The sequence below is a fragment of the Macrosteles quadrilineatus genome, unplaced genomic scaffold (genome assembly GCF_028750875.1).
Source record: "Macrosteles quadrilineatus isolate MER2022 unplaced genomic scaffold, UCM_ALF_1.0 Scaffold_1__1_contigs__length_201487025, whole genome shotgun sequence".
NCBI lineage: Eukaryota > Metazoa > Arthropoda > Insecta > Hemiptera > Cicadellidae > Macrosteles > Macrosteles quadrilineatus.
Window position 1 is genome coordinate 105,180,230 of NW_026542594.1, and position 23,933 is coordinate 105,204,162.

Consider the following 23,933-nt stretch of genomic DNA (forward strand, 5'->3'; position numbering starts at 1 on the left):
TTTTATTTGCAATCGTGAATCATGGATAAAACATTCCAAATAACAATCAATTAAACCATATGTTATAAAACAAAATATGTACAGAATATAGATAGTCAAGTAAAGAAATAGCCAAGAAAAACTCATTTTCAGTAACACTGTGTTTGTTATTATAGTGTTTGTTGACTGGGACGGGTGTAATCCAGCTACTAGGAGGTCACGAATTGTGGATATTTATAGGCATGCACTGTGGATGCGATACTCCCTGGTGTGGATTAACGTCCGCACGAGTGAGTACTAAGACTACCCGCAGTGCTATCCTTATTAGACCAATTCGTATATACCAAGGCAAAAAAATGTGGTTCGGATTCCACTATAAACTGTAGGTCCCTTAGTTGCCATTAGCTGTATGGGCTATTAATTAACAGCTGTGTCTAAGGAATGTCGGCCTTAGTCACTAACAAGACTACAAGATCGCGGCACTCATCCTACACTCATATCCATTCATACTTGGCTTAAAATACCTACTATGTATGGTCGCCATTTCATAAAAAAGTATAAAGTTAAAGTTATTAGGTATATCTGAAATTTTAGTCAGCCAACAAAATATATACATGTATAAGGTAAAATATCAAATAAAAATAAAGTATAAAAATCTCAAAAACCATTTGTTAAAAAATTTTTAACGACTTGGTGGGTTTGAGGGGGGTAGGGTAAATTTTCTGTACCAAAATATGACTATTTCATCCTTCCCTCCACAAAAAAGTTGGAGACCCCTGCTCTAGTGTACATGAATATCATCCATGCATGTTTCAATTAAACTTAACAATGATATGATGAGCCTGACCTATCGAATGATTCATAAACACATAAAAGGGATGCACGAATACGGAATCAAAATCTACTCGCTCAATGGAGGGCCTGCAATTCTGTTTCCTCGTCTACACAGGGAAAACCAATCTATATTAAGGCAAAGGCCATACGATTAAAATATAGCTGCAATTATCTAAGACTTTTTGGAAAAAGGCTATTCCTATTTATGGACAATATCTATATCAGCTACAATTTGTCCTGCAAGCTTTTACGTACGTTGACACTTACCACTGGTACACTGCGCAAGGACTGAAAACATACTTCAAAAGCTGTAAAGTCAGCTCAGTTATATCTAGGGGTGACTGTGGCTAATGTTATGATAGAAAAGTGGAAGGATAAAAGAACAGTAACCTACATCTGACCTAGTCGACAACGAGATGGTCACTAACCAAAATATACGACAGTAGGTGAAGATCAGGTTCAAGCCTCTGATGCACTATAATGTAAGTTATATAAAATGAAGGGAGTTGATAGTTTTAACCAGATGATGTCATATTGTCCCTGAGAATGGAAGATGCTGAGATGCCACAAGAAAATATTTGTCCACTTCAAGTAGGTGATAATGTTAAATGTGCAAGTTATTACCTGAATAACATGAACAACCTAGTACAACTTCAGGGAAAAGGTTCTGAAACAGCTGCTGTCCCCCAAACCGAAAGTGATGTTTCAAAATTGGTCTAAAACAGCCCTCTAGACAACTCCTGATAACTTTTTAGGAACAATGAAACACTTCAGTTGGTAAGTAGAAGACAACAATATTTTAGCCATTAGAGTACCGGTATGCAATTACGAATTATTTAATTTATTTAACAAAAATCAGTCAAAAAGTGCATTATTGTCAAAATCCTGCAGTTAACATCGTGCAGTTTTACAAACTTTTACATGGATCATTAGAACAATGGTCAAGGACTGTATAGCCTTTACAAATGCATTGCTGCAGCATGCATTGCAAGTGCTTTACAAATTACAAATGCACCAAATAATTAGTAATGCTTCTAAAACTTAATTTATTGACTTGCGTATGCAAAACCAGAAAAGCTGTCGGTGTGAAACTACACATTCTAGAAACCTACTCTCGCCCTGATATGACTTGAGATTTCGTCCTTAAAACTCCTTGTTTAGATTAATGAGGCTCTAGATGAACAATCGGTAATGATTTGTGTGTTGCAGCTGTTTGTGTTGAGCACCAACCTGTTGATGTCTCTGGTACAACTTCCCACTCTGGAGGTGCCAGGAGGAGGAGTGACAGCAGGACTGGTCACTGCCACTTCCCAGGTCAGAGTCATCCTGAGAGACCTTGCGGGCAAGGCCTCCTGGGACGCCTCCATCCTCTACTGCACTCCCGAACAGTTGAAACTATCTGGTAAACTATTTGAAACTATTTGACTCTCTTTCATTGTTGTTTAACTAAAAACCAAAGCGATTTAGTTTACTTTTGCTTAGGTTAATTGGTTTGAATAAAGTTCATTTTTTTGTGATGGTTAGTTTATGAAAAATTCCGTTATAATCTTTACATGACAAATATAATTCGTTCCTCCCTCAAACCTAACCAACAATTCAAGCTATCAGAATAATAAATACCCCCACCGCAGCAAACCTGCAGACTAAGCGAATTTCAACTTGTCTGATTACATTTTTACTAAAATATTACCATAAATAAGACATATTCCCTATTTAAATAACATTAGATTTAACGTGTGCTTAGGTTTGCTGCTACGGGGAAGGTAAAAAGTGTTTTTTGACCATACGTCAATAGTATAGGATGAAATAAATAAATTTGTAAATTTTATCAATATATAGGGTATATCCATAAAGAAGTAAACTACAACAATTTTCATTTTCTCCATAAGAATAACATGGGAATTTTAAATTACACTATTTTTGAATTTTCTCCGTGACCGTTAGGCATACAACAGCGCTTCAATATACTAAATTATTTCTTTTTTTAAGCTCTACAAAACAGTTTAGAAAGAAATTGCAAAATTTTTTGTTTTTAGGGTCAAAAATGGGAAAACCCCATTTTTACCCCATAAAACCCCCCATAAACCCCCGTTCCCGTGTTGATGATTGCTTGATTTTGTTGTTGTAATACTCTTTTTTTGCATTTAAGAGATCTGATTTGTAGTTTTTCTTTAAGATATTAAGATCGTTAAATATGGATTGTTTTAATAATCTAGCTTTCTTACTTAAATTAACAATAACATCCCTCTTTAGCTTTAAATCATAATTCATCCATTTTTTCTTATTACTACCAGTTTTTAAATTTATTACTGGAAAACACTCAATAAAATATTGATAAAATAAATTGTTAAATATGGAATATTTGCATTCTGTAGCATATAAACATCCATCCAGTTTTCACTCTGCAACTTAAATTTAAACATCTCGATGTCCTCTAAACTGTAATTTCGGCAAGATTTAGTTTTGACTTTATCCTTTGGTTTTAATTTACTACCAGCAATGTCAAGCTCTAATACTTGTCCATCATGGTCTGATAAGAAAGTAATTAGACCATAAACATATAACTTTACATTTGTGACATTTGTTAAAAAATTATCTATTGCCGATTGACAGTCGTTTACTACCCTTGAGGGGAAAATTTATTAAATATCGCATATTGTGACTTTTTAACATGCTCGGTAGTTCTTTAAACTTGTTATCTTTTACCATTACATTAATATTTATGTCTCCTGCTACTATAATATTTTTACAAAAATTTGAAACGCTATTAACTACAAAACTAAGATTATCCAGAAATAAATTAACATCGGCACTTGGAGATCGATACACACCTATTGTTATATATGCTGTGTTGGTTTAACCTATAGTCAATGGTTGAACTTACTGGTAATTGCCAGCTGTTGTCAATGTTAATATTGTATGCTTACTAATAATTAAAACACATGTTATTAATTTAAAGGAGAGATTGTAAACAAAAGAGTTGAGTTTTATGTTGGCTTATAAAGAAGATGTTAGTAAAATGGTTCAAATAAATTATTGTCACTACTTTCACTGAGTACTCATTGTTTTTTTGTCAGTTCCATTCGTAACACCTATCAATACGAACTCATACCCATTAGTACAGCACTTCACAGCACAGCATTCAAAAACCTTCTCCTGACAAAGTCTCTCTATTATTTTAGGTGATATTTTCTTTACTGTTACATTATTTTTAGCAAATATTGCTACTCCTCCTTTAGAAAACTTACTTCGACAAAAATAATTTTTTACAGTGAAGTCATCAATATTAATCTTTTGAATTGCATAATCTTTCATATTGTGTTCAGTAATTACAAGTGTGTGGTTTAATTTCATCAATGATTACTTCTAAGCCAATGTTCCAAGATTCTAGATGTTCAATATTTTGGTGTAGTATGATTAATTTGTTTCTAAAATTTGCTGATTCATCCCGCTTGTTACCGATTTTATGTGTTGGTGAATTATGTTGTGAAATGCTGTTTTCATTGTTGTTGTTATTATTATTACTGTGATTATTGATATTTTCAGAGTCCAAAGATTTTCCTGAAGTTTTATTAGAATCATTAAAACCAAAAGATGGATCATTTGTTGCGAAATTATGTTTCTTGTCATTATTGATTAGTTTAAATGCGGAATTGCTTTGTCAATTACACTGTCAAAATTTGTGGTACTCTGTGATGAAATATCAATCATTTCAGTTGTACAATTAAAATTTCCCTCTAATTGATCACAAACACTTAACTCGTCGGAGGACACAGATAGGCACTCATCACTAGCACTACACACTGCTGGGATGGGTTGAGGTAGGTCGTCTCTAGACTCTGCATGGCTGTGCTCCACAACTGGCTCGGCTCCGTCACTTCCACATGGAAGCTGATTGGAAGATCTCACTGCAGACTCCTTTACCATTATTTTTGCCACTTGAGTACTAAGAAGGTAGTCGGTTCGGCCCTGATAATATTCAGGATCTATTTGGGTTTAAATAGGCTCAGCTGCCTATTTTGCTATTGACTGCATCTTGGTAATAACATAGAAAAAAAGAATTAAATATAGACCGTCAGCTGTGCTGTGGTTACCATAGGTTCTGGCGCACACCGCTGGGATCGCCACTGTAGTTACAGCGTACACGCTACGTAAACTACAGCGGTGTGCGCCGGAACTTATGGTAACCATGGTAACCGCAGCACGGCTGACAGTCTATATTTCATTCTTTTTGTCTATGGTAATAATAATAAAAAATAATTAAATACCCCCGCCGCAGCAAACCTGCAGACTAAGCGAATTTCAACTTGTCTGATTACATTTTTACTCAAATATTTCCATAAATAAGACATATTTATTCCCTATTTAAATAACATTAGATTTAACGTGTGCTTAGGTTTGCTGCTACGGGGAGGTTAAAAAGTTTTTTGACCATATGTCAATACTATATAATGAAATAAATAAATTTGCCAAATTTTATCAATATATATCCATAAACAAGTAAACTACAACAATTTTCATTTTCTCCATAAGAATAACATGGGAATTTTAAATTACACTATTTTTTAATTTTCTCCGTGACCGTTAGGCATACAACAGCGCTCATTATACAAAATGATTTATTTTGTTTAAGCTCTACAAAACGGTTTAAAAAGAAATTGCAAATTTTTTTGTTTTTAGGGTAAAAATGGGAAAACCCCATCATTTTTACCCCATAAAACCCCCCATAAACCCCCGTTCCCATGGTCCGATTATGCTGGATCGCCAACTCGTTTGAATAAATGTAGGTGTTCACGTTTGTACCAAATTTAATCAAAATCGGATCATTTTTGTTCAAGTTATCGCGCTAACGGACACATATATATGAATTTGAACGGATGGTGTTTTTGGCCTTGAGGGACCTCAAAATGAAAAATTAAATCGGTCCTGGGTCCAGGTCTTACCATGAGTACTACGGTAATAGCTTATATTCCCTATATGGAAAATTCGCTAAAATGAGTTTAAATTTAGTTTAAGGGATGATAGATATACACTTTTGAGTGGTTTGTCTATAAAAGAAAGTACAGTGGAATCTCAATAAATCAACCTCAATAGTTCAAAATCCTTTATAAATCGAATTTTGTTTATTCCCTTTGTACTTCCCTACCGTTTGCAATGTTTATTTTACCTCTAAAATTCGAATAGTTCATGAGGAACACCTTGATAAATCAAAGTTTTATGGAATTTTCCGTCCCTAAAAGTACCTCTATAAATCTGAAGTTTTAGTCCAAAATCCTCTATAATTTCAACTCTTAACTCTCGAAATTGTGCAACTGTCACAGCTCTACTAGACGAAGTAGTAGCAAGAAACCCTCTATTAATCAAAGTTCTATGAAATTTGTTATGATTCAAAAGATTGACACTGTATTTTACTGCGTCGTGTTTTGACAGGAAATACCAACCCATTATTCTGTCCAACTTCCGCTCCTGTTGTGATCTCCTGGGCTCATTTCTGCCGATGACTCATATGTTTGTTTACTTCATTCCCTTCTCTGTAACGTTCCCACTGAAAAATGGCCATGAGCAGTTGTGTATGGATTCAACAAAGAAGCAGTTTGAAATTAAAACTAACTACAGTATTCTTTCCATTTTAACACGTTCACTGCGGACCACTTACAGGTGAATGCTCTAGTTCCTTCCTGCCAGGCTGAACGCTCACCGGTGAGTGCCGGCATCGCATACATTCCATTCAATTTCTACGCAGCAGCACACCGGGAAGAACGGGTATTTTTATGTCTGCGTTTAGCTAGGAATGGGTGCTTTATTTTGGTGTAGGTTGGTGGTAAATTTCCCCATAAAATACCCTTCTGGCAAGCTTAGAAATCAACTTGTTGTCCCGGCTTTCTCCCTGCAATTGGCAATACAATGGAACCATCTAGTTTCGGACAGTGCTGCTATCTGTGAGTGCTTTAGCAAACTACGTCGACTCTCGTTGTAACGCATGACATCACCGCACGTCTTTTGCTATTCATCAGACCGAAATATTTGAAAGCCAAACAGGTTCACTCGACTCTAGACCTGCTATTGGTGGGCTGCAGCAAACCTGTTAAAGTATTACATTTTTTAATTTCATTATTATCCATTCCAATAATATAGTTTATTTAGGAAACAATCATTGTTGAAGGAATACAATGCGCGTCGACATTATGAAACAAAACATTTAAAAATAGATGGGTGAAATTACAGGGCCGGTAAGAGCAGAAAAAGTTTTATCACTGAAAAAAGTTTTGCACTCAAACTCTCTTTTTCAGATTACAAGAGATTAAACTTTTTCTTTGTCAGATTGCTTAAAATGTCGACTTTGCAAGAATAATTTTTCACAAATTTCCCCTGGACCCCCCTCCCGCAATGGGGGGTATTCCAAACCCCCCAGTAGTCGTGGCCATGCTGGCCTAGAATTAGAATACCCCAACACCACCGATAGAATGGCCCCCACCTAAAATTAGCCCTGGAACCACCCTTGTTTCATTGTAGCTGTACTTGTAGCTAGCTACTTTTTCTTTTACTGTAGCTGTAGCTAAGCTACTTTTTTTTAATGTAGCAGTAGTTGTAGCTAGCTACATTTTAAAAGTAGCTTCCCCAACACTGTAGCACCCGGTTTTTTGTGTTGAGCTGACAGATGACTTGAGACACGGAGATGAGGTTCAGGTTTCCCAAAGTGACTTTTGAATTTGATTAAGGTTGTTTGATTTGTCTGATGGCAGGTGAAGACCTGGTGTTGGAGACATGGAGCCAGGAGAGGACACTAGAAGAGACCATGTTGAACTCTTGTGTAATGGCTCCATCTGTGCCTCAACACACTTTGAGACACAGACTGCCCAGTGTGCTGCCTACTTATGAGAACTCTGCTGATGATTTGGACAACCTGGATGATGTAATATATTTATTGTACATTGTAATATTTTATCATGTATCATACTATATGAAAGTGAAACCAAATCTATCTAACGTGTCAGTCTATCATATACTTAACCCTAGCAGTGGCCGATCGTCGTCTGGTGACGATCTGACGTTGATGCTTAGAATGGCCAAAGTCGTCAGGTGACGATGTGGGCCGAAATTCTTTTAGCGGTAAAAAAACACGTATAATCAACTCAGATGAGAATAATATACAGGGTGAGTTTTAATTGTCCCCCCCCCAACTTTTTTCTACATTTTTTCAAATATCAATCCCAGACCACTTCCAAACATTGTTGGGTAGTAAGTACTTCATTTTGACAAGGTGGTCATTTCCGGCCGCCATCTTGGATCCGCCATATTGGATGCAAAATATTTTTTTCAGATGTAAAGGTGGGGTTGTGACCCATTATTTCGAACTAGATTTTTACCCTAATTGCAATGCCATAGACCGTTTTTAAAAATATTGATCCATTCCAAAGTTATGAGGCCTTTTTAAAACTTTATTTTTAGCCCATTTTAACATTGTGCATGTACAAACTAAGACCATAATCTCAAAATAGTGCTAGATAAAGATAAGTATACACTACCATTCATTGTCGACTTATTTTCACTTGGTTATGACGGATTTATTTTTTCGGCCGCCATCTTGGATCCGCCATTTTGAAATGTGATCAATTATTTTAAATATGAAGGGGGTGTTGTGACCCATCATTTCGAACTACTTTTTTAAGCTAAACTCAATGCCGCAATCCGTTTTTTGTTATCATGTTTTGATTTTGAAATATTGACATTTTTAACAAAAAAGTTGCAATATTTCATAAATGAAACTTGATAACAAAAAAAGGATTAGAACAAGGAAGGATTATTGACAACAACAACTAACTGATCTTGTTTAGGCTAAAATAGTCTATATGGATTAAGAAATGAAACTGTTCTAAGCTAACCAACCAAACTTGCTGTACCATTTAAAACTTCCGTTTGGATTTGATAATAGAAACGGCAAGTTAAACACGGAATTTTTAAATGTTACAGCAAGTTTGGTTAGTTATGTTAGGTTATTTTTTTAGAACGGTTTCATATACTGAACAATATTTATCGTAGTTGTCAGCTGATATGTTTAAATTTGTTAATATCGATATATCGAAAAAAATTATCGATAATAATGAATGTTCCCTTTAACAGGAAAGTACCGAAGTTTGTGTGTGTGTATAACAGTAATCTTCATGCATAAATATTACTGAATTGTGTGAAATAGTGTTCATAAAAGGTTGTATTTTGTTAGCATCATGTCCTAAAATGACGATGATTCTGACATTCAGAGATTGTTGTACGAGACGGACCTTAGTTCGCCATGCTATATAATGATATACCCAAGGTGTTATACATTTTTATAAAGGTAAATGAATACACTACAACATGTTTATAATGGTTTGGGGGTAAACAATTTTGTAAAAAAGTTATAGCCTATACTAAATACTGTATTTTGTTAGCATCATGTCCAAAAATGACGATTCTGACATTCAGAGGTGCTATATATGCTATATAATGATTTACCCATGGTGTTATACATTTTTATAAAGGCAAATGAATACACTACAACATGTTTATATTGGTTTGGGTGTAAAAAATTTGGTAAAAAAATTATATAGGCTACTAAATACTGTACACTCCATTTTCTCGAAATGCACAAAAAATTCAAAACGTTCTCAAATTGATACATAATCATAGGTGAAAATAACTTTTCACCACACTATGATGTTTTTGGCTGTATTACATACGTTAATTGGTGGCTGAAAGTTACGTTTTGCTGGCCATGCCAGCTGTCATCGTAATTTGGGGACCGAGCAGGTTTTTACAGCCCGGGGCCGCAAAATCAGCTGTCCGCTTACTTACTTAAAACATGAAAATCAAAATCCATAGCATTGCAATAGAATTGTGTTATTGTCACCGTTGCCTAGCAACTATTTATTTTTATTTTTGCTGATTCCTCAAACTTTCTTCACATAACCTTAAAGTCGTAGTTGTGTTGACTATCAGTGTGCATTATTATACTGGTGAATAGTGGTAATAGGGTATAGTGTGGTGAAAAATAGCGTTCGTACCACGGACCGAAATGGTTTTGCAGCTCTCGATCGATTTAAGTTCTCGACTTCGTCTCGAACTTAAAAACTATCTCGAGCCGGCAAAACCTCATTTTCGGCCCTAGGTACGAAATATACTATTTTACCATCATACTTATGACTTTTTTGGATTCCTTACTTCATTAGCTTTACAAATATGTAGGCTACATATCATCAGCCTACATAATGTTTCACAACACAAACAAACACTGTAGGCTATAGTTTACACTTATTTGCGGTTTTGCGGTTATTGTATTATTATGTCCCTATTACGTACCTACCTACAAAAAAAATATTTCTAACATGTTATACATTTTTATGTAGGTAATTGAATACACTACAAGATTATTATGTTGGTTTGAAGTAAACAAATTTGGTACAAAAGTTGTATACTAAATACTGTGAATTTTTTTTCTCGAGAAATCGCTAAAATATAAAAACATTATTTTATATACGTATGTTTATAGGTAAAAAATTATTTTTACCATAAAGTTTATGACTTTTTTTGATTCCTTACTTCATTAGCTTTACAAACATGTATATATCATTATTACTATACACATATATGATAGAACTTTTTACAACATAAACTAACACTGTACGGTTTTCAATTTTTTCGGTTCTCCATTTGTCATTATATTTCGCCCCAAAAACTTATAAAAAAAAATATTTTCCTAACATGTTATATATTTCTATGTAGGGAATGAGATTGTCTACAAAATGTATATAATGAATTTCCCATAAAAAAATCCATAGAAAAAAAATACCAAGGCCGCTTTTGAAATAAAAAAAAAATTCAAGTTTTTTTATTTTTTTCACTTTACCGATAAAATACACTGTCTAAATAATTATGATATTACTATTTCTTTCGACCAAACTTAAGAAAGTATTTCTTTCCGAACAAAATGAATATGAGGTTGGCTAGGTTAACTTGTACGGTTGAATTTTTACGAATTTTCAAAAAAAAGGACTGCAAAATCGCCAAAATGGGTTGGCCATTCCCCACTTCTAACATTGGCCACTGCTAGGGTTAATTCAATAATGAGTTTACTTGAATACTTGAATACTTATGATGCAGCAGAGTGACAAATTGTAACTAAATAGGTAATTCCCTATAGGGCTTCGTCCCCCTAGTGTTTGATTAATTTTTAGACTTAGATCCTTGTGTATATATATAATACGTGAAGCCGATTTCTACAAAACACTACTCCTCCGTTAATAATGGACCGATTTTTACAAACGACGTGTCAAAATAAAGTATTTATTGTGTAGACGCCCCCTTTCAATAATTCCTGTAATAAAAATCCTCGGGCTTTGTCCCACAGGCCATCAAAGTTGGGAGTTTCTCCCATAAGGTTAACATGGGGGAATCTAAATATTTAACTGGAAACTTTGTCCCCACTAATTTGAGAGAACGGCTGGGCGTAGAAACTTGGTAGATGTGTCCAAAGAAAGGTCTTGGTCTGTAGATGAGTTATCAAAAGAAAAACTAAGCAAAATCCCTTAGGACTCTGCCCCAGAAGCCTTTAAAGATCCCTCCACAGAGCTGTTTACATTTTGGCCATGTGAATAATACTTTTTAATGAAACAGCTGTTCATTTTTAAATTGTATTTCAAACACACTTATTGGGAGTTACTGAATTCTACCAAATAAGTATTTGCAATGTTATTTTCTTATTTTAAAATAGATTTTCTTCTTAATCATGTCATGTTTTGCAATATCTCAAACGTTCCATTATGAAATCAGTGGAAAATCCTTTTATCAAAGCAATTCTTAAATCATTTCTTATTGAACTATCTTATATCTATTGTACGGGTTGGTGTCTGCCTCTTTCACCACTTTTGCCTACATTTTATCATATTATTCTACACATATCAAATATTTATGTAGAAATATCTGCTCTTATCGTGTCTGATAAAATCCAAACATAGAAACCTTGCCTAAAATGGTACCCATCTTGACAAATTATTTGCACCTGCCTATATTACGGACTTTGGCGGGGTTTTGTGGTCAGGTTGGTAACGTTATTAAAAATAACACAAAATTTTGGCTGTAAAATATGATACAAAAGAGAAAATACTATTTAAGCAGCTACTATCATGACAGAAAGGCCATATTCCTTTTAAACTAGATCACATAATCCTTTATAAGATACGGTGATTAACAATATGTAAACGTCAATATATACGTAACAGCCAATTTACAGTATTTTTGCTTTTTGGAAATGTCCCATTGCTATGTCATTTGCATTATTTGTTGCCAATGAAGCCGCCAAGACCATATGAACTAGGAGGCCCCTAACAGTTCAAGAATAAAAGCCAACTTCACTTCAAGTATTCCACTACACCTAACATTCCGTAGAGAGATTATATTGACAACTTTATGTTATTGATAAGGCTGAGACAACTAACTGACATCCCCCATGTCAAGGAATTCCACCTTCAACAGTAACCCCACAATCAATTTCTCAAAAACTATGCTAGAGGGTTCATTCATTGGCACAGAAGTACGATATGAACTGACACGACGTGACGAAGGAAAAATCAAAATTACACTGTAACAGATATAACTCCCTTTGAAGTTAGAATATGTCTTCCCAAAAAATATTTCCTTTTCAAATAAAATCATATTACACTGATGAAATCACGGAAGTGTTTAACTACAAAAGATCCACCAATACGATTTTAATACTATTTAAAGGTTCTTCCAAAGGAAGAGATACCATATAACATACTAATAATAACTCCGATGACGTACAGTATAGAAAATATTTTAATCATTGAATGATCAACCAAATTTGGCAACTAACGCAATTAATACAATTATCGTTTTTACACTTATTACTCTTTAAACAATGCTCAAAATATGTATATGTCACCCAATTTATCGCAGTTAGATGAATTAACGTAAGCCTTGAAAGTAACCGTCGATGTCGACGGGTTTCACCTAGTTTTGAAAGATTCTATGATGCTGATTGACTTAATAAATAACAGATTTAAATGTGATTTTAATTTTAAAGCTGACTCTACAAGTTAATGTTTAACACATTCACTACTGACGACTACGATCGAAGTCATGCCGTACTGTATGACTCTGGTCGGAGTCACGGTGTAGTATAATACAAGTTGGTCTACTGTGACCTCGCATTTATCGGGAATCAACTAAACTATGTCAGCATGATTTGCTGGTCCTATACTTTAATTTGGTGTAGGTTAAGTTTGGTTTGGTAAAAAAAATTCACAGAAAATCCCGTTTGGCAACGCTTTTTGTCGCGATTTTAGGGATTTTTCTCTCTTTGAGCCACATTACAAAGACAATGGCTACGGATCCAGGCAGTGCTGCTATCTGTGAGTTTTTAAGTGAACTACGTCCACTATCGGGCACCATCAGCTCCGCTGTTAAGACTGAAATATTTTAATGCCTATTGCGTTTGCTGATTCACTGGCGCACAGAGGCTGCATTTCTGACCGCCCCACCAATGGGATTCTCGCAGCGAACTGGCTACTTTTATTTGTGATTATAACCTGATTGAGATACCCAAAACACTCTTTATGGTATAGATCTACTGTCAAGAAATTTTATTATTGTAAATTAGTAGTTTTGTTTGCCTAAAAACTGTCACCATCTTTGAAATACAAAAGGGTATTGTTTTTTGTTTCGCCTTACAAACAAGTTTTGAACCCTATTGATATGTCCAATTTATGGTTGTCCCTCAATAACCTGACACCTTGTAATTCAACATACCTAGCAAGTCTGACCCCTTGCAAGTAATCTTATTTTTTTGGCAGCAGTTCTATAAAATCTAGTTACAAACCATCTAGTTAACAATGTTTAGCTAGTTGATGTTTTTGCGGTTGTTTAGTTGCTGCAGTACATCGGAGAGACTAGCCCAGAGTGTCTGGAGAGTTTAGAAACTCCTCGCAACATACCAGCTCCTCCCCCCCACCCACATCCTGAGCTGGAGCAGGAGGCAATGGGCTCTGTGGTAGGCCAACGGTTCCTGGAGCAAGACTACGTCTCTCGTAGCGACAACTTGCCCTTGTAAGTGCTCTTCAGCTTCATCCTTCATCAAACATTTTTATTTTTTAACATTATCAGACACGTCAGTAACGTATGGACACATCACTAGTGTTAAATATGGTATTAAGAGGTAAAATTGTGAGAAATACCTTTAGATCCTAAAACTTAAGATCCATTCAGTTGAAAGATAATGTTTAAAGATGACTGTTGTTGTGTAGTATGTAATTCTTCACTGATTTTAATTAAAACTCTTCTTCATTCATAAAAAGAAAGCAATTGTCTACTCATGATTATTCTTTACTGATCTTATATGTCTTCCCTCCAAATGGTTTTAATCGGTCTAATTCATCTACAGCGATGTCTCTCAATAGTCTGTCAATTATTGTAAGGGCTGGTGCTGGCATCATACTGGCTTCATCAAGAATAATTAGTTTAACAGTATTCAAATACTGAGCATGAATACTATTAGGCTTTATCTGTGAGACTGAAGTTGCATTCAATGGAAGTTTGAATGTGTTATGAAGTGTTCTTTCACCATTTACCAAACTGGCAGCCCTGGCAGCTATTCCTTTGAACGCAACAGAATGCAATTCCTCTGCTTCTCAAATATGCCATTATTGTCCTACCTTATACAAAGGCCCTCCACCATTATGTCCTTCAATTTTAGCTCGAGTGCTGACCATTGCGAGCGAAGAGTTGTACGATCTAATGTTCTCTTTGTAGTTTCTGCTCAAATGATTTGCTCCATTAAGTAGGCTCTGGATATAACAGCTTTCTCGGTATGGTGGTAGATTCACTTTTCCTTTATGGCAGCAGGAAGAAAATCCTTCGCCTTATCCTCTTTGTTCTTCTTTAAAATGTAGCGCACCACATTCCTGACATTTTAATGCCATCTCGCTATGTGAATAAATGTTTTTAAAGCGATTTTGTAAAAGATGCATTTATCTTTAATCATCATTAGGGGTCTGCGGTACAGAAAATTTAAGGTCGGTACAGTTCGGGAGGGATCAATATTTTGTACCTCGGTTCTCGGTACAAAATCGGTACGGTACGCGGCTACCCGTATTTTTGCGGTTTTCTGCTCAGAACTGTATTTAAACCATTATTTTTAACTTTTATACATTGACATAACTATGAAAATGGATAGTATCCTACATTCATGGTTTTCTAACAACAATTACTGTACCACACAATATTAAAACAAAACCTTTTACTACTACAAGGATTGTGTCAAGAAAAATCACAGTTAAGATAAAATTTTTTTCCGAAACCAAAATTTGGTGTCAAAAGAAGTATTGTAGGTCAAGTCTAATAAAAAGACGTCCATCTCGTTCTACATATTTAATACAAGAGAGTGAGCTAAGCTAACTTACAAATCATAGAGACATCGTCTCAACAAGGAGTAAACATACATCAGCATAGAGTTATTAAATCAATGTCTCTTTATGATGAGTACTATATGACATTTGGATTATCATTGCAAACGCTTGTTCCTGTTCGAAAGACCACTGAAATTCCGCATTTTTTTTTCAAAATTGCTCTCAAAGGAGATGTTAGCTCTGACACATTAGGTATGAATTTACTTATGTAGGTCACCATACCAAGAAATCTTTCTAATGACTTTTTGTCCCTAGGACACTGCATCTCAGTGATCGCTTTGACTTTTTCATCGTCTACAGAAATACCTTTGTGTGAAAAACAATGGCCTAAATACCTGATTTCATCTACCCCTATTTTACATTTACTTACAGTAGGTTAAGTTTAATGTTTTCTGAATACATTTTTTCCAAAACTAACCTGAGTCTATTGTCATGTTCATCTTTGTCACGACCCCATATTATGAGATCATCTATGTACACTTCAACACCTTATATGGATTTAAAGATTTGTTTCATGCGTTGCTGAAAAACTTCAGAGGCTGAACAAACCCCATATGGCAAACGCAAAAATTTGTACCTGCCAAATGGAGTGTTGAATGTGCAAAGGTCCGAGGATCTTTCTGTTAATTTAATGTGCCAAAAACCACTTTTTGTATCTAAAGTACTAAACACTTTTGCTCCTGTCATCTTAGACGATATTTCTTCGAATGAAGGGATTTGATAATGAGGCCGCAAAATTGCCTCGTTCAGATCTTTAGGATCAATGCACAGTCTTAACTCTCCATTTGGTTTGTTAACAACAACTAACGAGTTTACCCACTCTGTAGGTTTTGTGACCTTTTCTACTATTTTAAGCTTTTCAAGTTTGTCTAGTTCATCTTTAAGTTTACTTCTAACTGTGATAGGGATTTTTCTTGGTGCATGCACCTTAGGTACAACATTTTCTCTTAATTTAATGTCATACTCTCCTTCCAAACAACCAATACCAGTTACCAAATCTTTGTATTTACTTAAAATAAGATCTTTACCATTTGTATCTAGATTAGGCTTAGGAGTTGTAGGCCTAATCATTTTTAAAGAATCAACTTTTTTGATTAGATTTAGCTCAACACATGAATTAAGCCCTAGTATACAAGGAGCTTTTGAATTCACAACAAAAAATTCTAAAACATGCTTAGAACCTTTGTAAGTAACATTAAGTAAACATTTACCTGCTACTTTCAAGTTTTGTCCTGTGTAGGAAGTTAGTTTTGTGTCTGTCACTAACAAATCATCTAGGCCTACATCTAAGGAATCAAATACATTTCTTGAAATAATGTTCACTTCCGCACCTGAGTCTAGTTTGAAGTTGACCGTACCATTTTCAACTTGAAGATCAGCGTGCCATTGTTTGTGTTTACCCGAACCTTTGTATTTAGTAGATACTACATGAACGCTACCGATAAATAAAGAATTATTAGGTGCGCTAGTTTCATCTTCTTCCTGCTCGACAATATTTACAGTTTTACTTGCTTTACATGCCTTAGCAAAATGATTGAGTCTATTACAATTTAAACACCGCTTGCCAAAAGCTGGACATTTGTAGTACTCATGGAATGTATTACACTTTGAACAAGGAGATTTCCTGCCAGTCATTGCATAGCTTTTACTTGGATTGTTATATTTAAAAGTACGACCTTTAACTGGATGACTAGAAAAACCACTAGGCCTATTATTATTTCTATTAGAACTGCCACTGGCACTGGGTAGGCCTACACTTTGAGCTGCTCGCTTCTTGTGTTGTTGATTTTTACCTAGGCCTACGCCTATTTTGTTGACTTCCTTACCTTCAGAGTTCGAACAAATATCTTCTAATTGAGATTTGGTTCTCTCCGCAGAACGGCAGACTTCAATTGCTTGGCTTAAAGATAAATCTTTAATCCTAAGTAGCCTATCTTTGACTGATCTGTCCTTGGTACCTAGGACTAGCCTATCTTTAATAAGAGAATCATTTAATGTGCCAAAGTCGCATGTGGAAGACAAATCTCTCAAATCAGTGACATAGGTGTCCACCGATTCATCAGGCCTTTGCTCCCTGAGAAAAAAAATGTGTCTCTCGTAGGTTACGTTTTTATCAGGAACAAAATACTCTTGAAACTTTAATAAAACTGTTTCAATGTCATCACCCTTTTGATCCTCAGTAAATGTGAAGTTATTATATATTTTAAGTGCTCGATCACCAATGGTGCTTAACAAAAGTGCAACTTGATATTCTGAAGGCTCTGATTTGCTTTTACTTGCTAACAAATAAATATTGAATTTCTGTTTGAAGAAAATCCAATTTTCTGCCATATTTCCGGTCCAGTTTAGTTCTGATGGAATTTTAATGTTCGAATTTGAAATTGAACAAGACATAGTTGTAGGTGTACTACCTGATCCTGCAGGCTTGGCCATCGGAGTTTCAATTTTACCTTTCTTCTCCTCGTCTTCATCTCCAGCCATTATATTTCTGCTTCTTGTATTTCAGTTAATTTGCATTTTACATTAAATTGCAACATCATTCAACTTTATAACATACTGATTCACTTTAAACATATAACTTTAAAATTTTAGCTTGGACTGCGCCATGTCAAAAGAAGTATTGTAGGTCAAGTCTAATAAAAAGACGTCCATCTCGTTCTGCATATTTAATACAAGAGAGTGAGCTAAGCTAACTTACAAATCATAGAGACATTGTCTCAACAAGGAGTAAACATACATCAGCATAGAGTTATTAAATCAATGTCTCTTTATGATGAGTACTATATGACATTTGGATTATCATTGAGTAAGATTATTGTCTTTTAATTTACAAAGTTAACATCCACAATATCAATCATTAGTTTATCTTAGGCTCAATCCAATTTTCTTAGTATATTTTAAAGCTCTTCCAAAGAATTAAAAGACCCAGGCCTAGACCTAATTATTTAGGAGGGCCTATATATAAATTGATTAGGTTACAATGAGGGTAGCAAAATCACTATCTAGTTCATAAGATTTAGATTGCATAAAGTACCTTCAACACAACACAAAAATACAGGAAACAAAAAAACATGTTAAGCCTTAAACAGCCACATCTATCAATATAAGACAAGATACAGAACATGTAATGACATAATTTGAGACCGAGTAGGCTTGAATAACGAAAACAAAAATTATGCAAACAACAACAACTATGCTTTTGGTTGTCAATAGAAAGATAAAATATCTATAACAAATATTTTAACTTATAAAATCAGATTGTATATTAGTTACATGTTTAATATGTACCCATAAACAGTTTTTTTGGCCATTTTAAATTTCACCGTTTTAAGTTTTAATATAAAATTAAAAAAATTACATAATTCACTAAATTTAAATAATTGTGGAAATACATGTGTTGGCATGAGAGAACGGATCAATTGAAAGATAAAAATGTGTAACATAGAAAATTCATAATTATACTGATTTAATATATTTAGAACATTATTTTATATTTTTGGATGCTGATAACAATGTCACAAAAATATAATGGTTATAGAAAATTTTTAAACTATTTATTGTAGAGAAGAAATAATGTTATAACATACATATTAGTTGATGGCGGAAACTGTAGATGTATATATATATATGTGTGTGTCTGTTAGCACGATAACTCGAGCAAAAATGATCCGATTTTGATGAAATTTGGTATAAACGTGTAAACCTACATTTATTCGAACGAGTTCGCGAACCAGCATGATCGGACTATGAGAACGGGGGTTTATGGGGAGCTTTATGGGGTAAAAATAGGTTTTTCCCATTTTTCACCCTAAAAAAAAACAAATTTTAAATTTTTTTTCCAAACCATTTTGTAGAGCAATAATTTAGTATATTGAAGCGTTATTATGCGCCTAATGGTTACAGAGAAAATTCCAAAAAATTATAAATTTAAAATTCCCATGTTATTCTTATGGAGAATAAGTCAACTGTTGTACTTTGCTTGTTTATGAACATATTTTGATCAAATTTGGAAAATATACATTAATTTATACTAAACTATTAACATTTTACAACAAAAAACACTTTTTTTCCTCCCTGTTGCAGCAAACCTAAGTACTCGTTAAACTAATTATATTTTAATAGGGAATAAATGTGATATTTTTAAGAAAGATTTTTAGTGTAAATCCAACCAGACAAATGGAAATTCGCTTAGTCTGCAGGTTTGCTGCGGCAGGGGGTATTTCTGTTTTGTCACGTCCAACAAATCCTCCTAAAAAACTACTCCAAGTAACAACCTCTAATCCTGATATGTTGGCTAGGTCTAATGTTGATGGTTCAGATCCAACAATCAAACGGGTTTTGTGAGCTAGTGGGTTGTAACCATATTTAGGCCCAATTTCTTGTAATTTCTCCCACCACTTCATCACATTAGAAAGTTTTCCTTGGCATGATGAGTCATCTGCTTACCATACTTGGTTTGTATCTGGGATGGTTTTTAATTCATAAATTAAAGGGTCCATACAATATCATAGATAGTGGGTCTCCCTGAGTAACACCTTCCCTGCTATACAGCTGTTTTTTACTTCCTGGCATAATTAATGCAGCCTTACTCTGGCATGTGTTGAAAATGACTCTTGCAGCCCTTGGCCATCTAGTTCTTGCCTGCCATAACGCGTGAACTCTGTTTATCTTGTTGAAGGCATTGTCAGCATCAACCATTATCATACAGCTGTCTTCTTCAGTTTGACATTTTTCTTCATATTGGTCTCTCACGAAATGTATTGCACCTTCTATTCCTGCTTTTAATCCTACACAGAGTTGATCAGTGCCACATATGTCAATAACTTCATCACCAGCTGCAAGAATTATGTATTTCGTTAAGATACGGTGAAGCTCTTCTCCTATACCCACCGGTTTAACACCAGGGCATTTGTCGATTGCAACCAACCGATTAGCCATAAGAGCTTGTATTTTTGACCAAGGTATGATTTCTTCATTTAACTTCATTGCTAATTCAGCAATTGACGCTCTTAAAAAAGCACTTTCTACAATTCCTTGGTAAAAAAACTGTCTATTGTTCAGAAATACTCCCTCCTGGCCCTCCACTACCATGCAATTTTCTTGCAACTTTTTCTACATGTTCAACTTCAATCTCAACTGACTCCAATCTAGGCATTTCTTTCACGTAACTTTCATGTGGTAGTTTTAGCAATTCCAGATGAGGTATTGTGCCATTTAGATGTTTTTCTTACAATACACCCAAAGGTCTATCACCATCTTTATAGTATCAGGACTTAATATGCCTCCTTTATTGTCTTGATTAATAATCTGAGATGCTTCTTTTATTTTTCCTCTTTGGACTAATCTATTGAATTTAGTTTTAATGAACTCTTCATTATCATTGTATTCGGCTTTACTCTTTGATTTTAGGGACCTACTACATCGAATCGCTTCATCTATTAATTAGGGGTCTGCGGTACAGAAAATTTAAGGTCGGTACAGTTCGGTACGGAACAATATTTTGTACCTCGGTTCTCGGTACAAAATCGGTACGGTACGCGGCTACCCATATTTTTGCGGTTTTCTGCTCAGAACTGTATTTAAACCATTATTTTTAACTTTAATACATTGACATAACTATGGAAATGGATAGTATCCTACATTCATGGTTTTCTAACAGCAATTACTGTACCACACAATGTTAAAACAAAACCTTTTACTACTACAAGGATTGTGTCAAGAAAAACCACAGTTAAGATAAAATGTTTTTCTGAAACTAAAATTTGGATTATCATAGAGTAAGATTATTGTCTTTTAATTTACAAAGTTAACATCCACAATATCAATCATTAGTTTATCTTAGGCTCAATCCAATTTTCTTAGTATATTTTAAAGCTCTTCCAAAGAATTAAAAGACCCAGGCCTAGACCTAATTATTTAGGAGGGCCTATATATAAATTGATTAGGTTACAATGAGGGTAGCAAAATCACTATCTAGTTCATAAGATTTAGATTGCATAAAGTACCTTCAACACAACACAAAAATACAGGAAACAAAAAAACATGTTAAGCCTTAAACAGCCACATCTAACAATATAAGACAAGATACAGAACATGCAATGACATAATTTGAGACCGAGTAGGCTTGAATAACGAAAAAAAAAATTATGCAAACAACAACAACTATGCTTGTGGTTGACAATAGAAAGCTAAAATAGCTATAACAAATATTTTAACTTATAAAATAAGATTGTAGATTAGTTACATGTTTAATATGTAGCCATAAACAGTTTTATGGCAGTAGGCAATGGCCAGCGGCAAATTGAATATCAACAAAAATACTGACTGAGTTAGAGATAACATTTAACAGTCATCATAAAACTATTATTTTTATGATAAAATAGAATTGGAGAAGGTCGTAAAGAAATAAAAGTGATAAAACTCAACAGTTCTTGGAAGTACTTGAATACAACAATTATTGTCGTGATAAAATGTTAATGGATTTGGGACTGCTAATGGGTTTTTATTGCATCATCACCCTAGTAATAAATTATGAAGATCGTAAACAAACATCTGATAAGACTTTTATGTGCTTGGAACCAACTGTCGTTGACTACAGTAAACTGAAAGTAATTTGTTATTATAATAAGGCTGTACCGTGTAAAATGCTGTACCGAACCGATGACGGTAATTAAGCTTGTACCTTACCGACTTTTTCGGTGCACCGCAGACCCCTAATCATCATTGATTAGTTTTAATACAAAATACATTTAATTCAAACATTTAAAACATCCTAATCTATTATTCGTGCGAATTCGCACAGGTTCACCTAGTCTTCTTGGATCCTTGCTTGACACTTGGTACTAAAGACTTTAAATTACAATTTAAATGAGAAATAATGCAATTGTTGTGGTATGAGAGAGAGAAAGATTAAAATATTTAATATGAGCAAAACCAAAAGGTAAGCACTATGTGAGAGGTGAGTCTAAACTGAACTGACTGTGGCGGAAGTGGCCAGCAGTGAACTTTGGACTTGTCATCATATCAGCTGTTGAATCCTTTCAATAACTGAACTAAAACACTTTACTTGAATGTTAATACTACTTGATTAATTGTTTATAACTATTTGACTAGGTTAAACCCGTCAAAATTGACGGTTACTTTATAGGCTTTGTCACGTCACTCCTCTCTAAAGGGGTGCGGGGGGGTTTCGCTTGGATGAGAGGTCTATAAAACAACACGCAACAATTAACAGACCAACGAACTATTTATTTAAAATCAAAACGAACTTCCCTATCTTAAACACTAACAAAACCATAAATACTATTCCCTGATCTAAGACCAAGGCTCCGACCGACCCCTAACACCGACCGCGTGACGACGCGTCTTCTGACCCTCTCGGTCCCGTGTCTCGCAGCTCACTGCCTCTGTCGTCGTCCAAGCACCAAGGCTCGAGGATGCTGTCTCAGCAGTCTGCCCCAGCATCCCCCTCGACTTGCGTGGGATATGGGCCCCACGTCACACTCCCCCTGCTTGAAGATCTGCTAGGGGTGGCTGCAGATCTCTCTCTGAAGAAGTCCTCGTCTCGTCCTGGTAGAACATGACAGCTCTGGGTGTGTAAACGTGGCAGTCTTTCTAGAACATCAGGGTGACATGTCTCTGTAAGCTGCTTCAAAAGGCAGTTTCATCTGCACTACACTTCACTAACTCCTCCTCCCTGTTCATAACACTGCAGAACTGGTGTGGTCTTGAAGTCTTTGGCTATCTGCTAGTGAGGTATGCATCATGTCCTTGGACGGGAACAGAATTGTTTATGGCTTCACATCACTTGGCGTGTATATTTTTCATTTGGAGACACACTCTGGCATTCACTTAAATTGTCTGTAGTAACAGCAACTCGATGATTCACGAACGCTCGGGGTATCGGAATCTGCGGGACCTTGCCTAGCTAAATTACAAAGTATTTCCAAGGGTTGAGCTAAATAACATTTATCAACTGCACCATTATAAAGCAAATAGAAATAAACAATCATATAAGGTCTAGTCTAGCTGACCAGTTCAATAATTACAAGTTAGATTATGAATATATACATGGTGCAGGTCCTATCGGGGCCTACTCTACCTACTATAACTTGCCTAACCCTCAACAGCAAAACCGGATATAGGAGCATAAAAGGCGGATAAAGATATACTGATAATTTGGTACATGGTCCCTTATTACAAACATAATTCATTAAGGTTCAATTAGTAAAGATCATGTTTAAAAGTATAAGTTACATACAAAAGACAACAATATCATATTTTATAGTTAACATATGCATACACTCTCGTAAATATATTCAATTCCTAACACTAGAGTAACATTGATCATGAAACATCAGAAATCTATAATCTCATATAACAAAAAAAAACAATATATCAGTGCCATATACATAACCTACAACAGATGTCATGTTACAACACCCAAGAGTAATTTTCTGCATAATATAACGAGTTACTAGTTATCCGCTGTGTCGCAGTTATCACGATGCAACGTGACTTCTGCTGTTTTCTATTTTCTAGATATGATGTAAACCATGCAAGCTATTTTCCATAGATTCCCATTTCTTTGAGTGAAGTCAACAATATACTATGTGACACGCTATCAAATGCCCTACTAAGATCCAAAAAGATTCCTACAAC

The 23,933-nt window shown here is 34.9% G+C and overlaps 1 protein-coding gene across 1 annotated transcript in view; it reads left to right on the plus strand.

The window, feature by feature from the left end:
- Nucleotides 1–23,933, plus strand: part of LOC129004524 (probable Rho GTPase-activating protein CG5521) — a 247,406-nt gene that overhangs the window by 204,347 nt on the left and 19,126 nt on the right. The window contains exons 30-32 of the mRNA XM_054433140.1: nucleotides 2,023–2,215; nucleotides 7,557–7,726; nucleotides 13,736–13,914. Of these exons, the coding sequence (XP_054289115.1) occupies nucleotides 2,023–2,215; nucleotides 7,557–7,726; nucleotides 13,736–13,914 (542 nt within the window). The remainder of the gene's footprint in view (nucleotides 1–2,022; nucleotides 2,216–7,556; nucleotides 7,727–13,735; nucleotides 13,915–23,933) is intronic.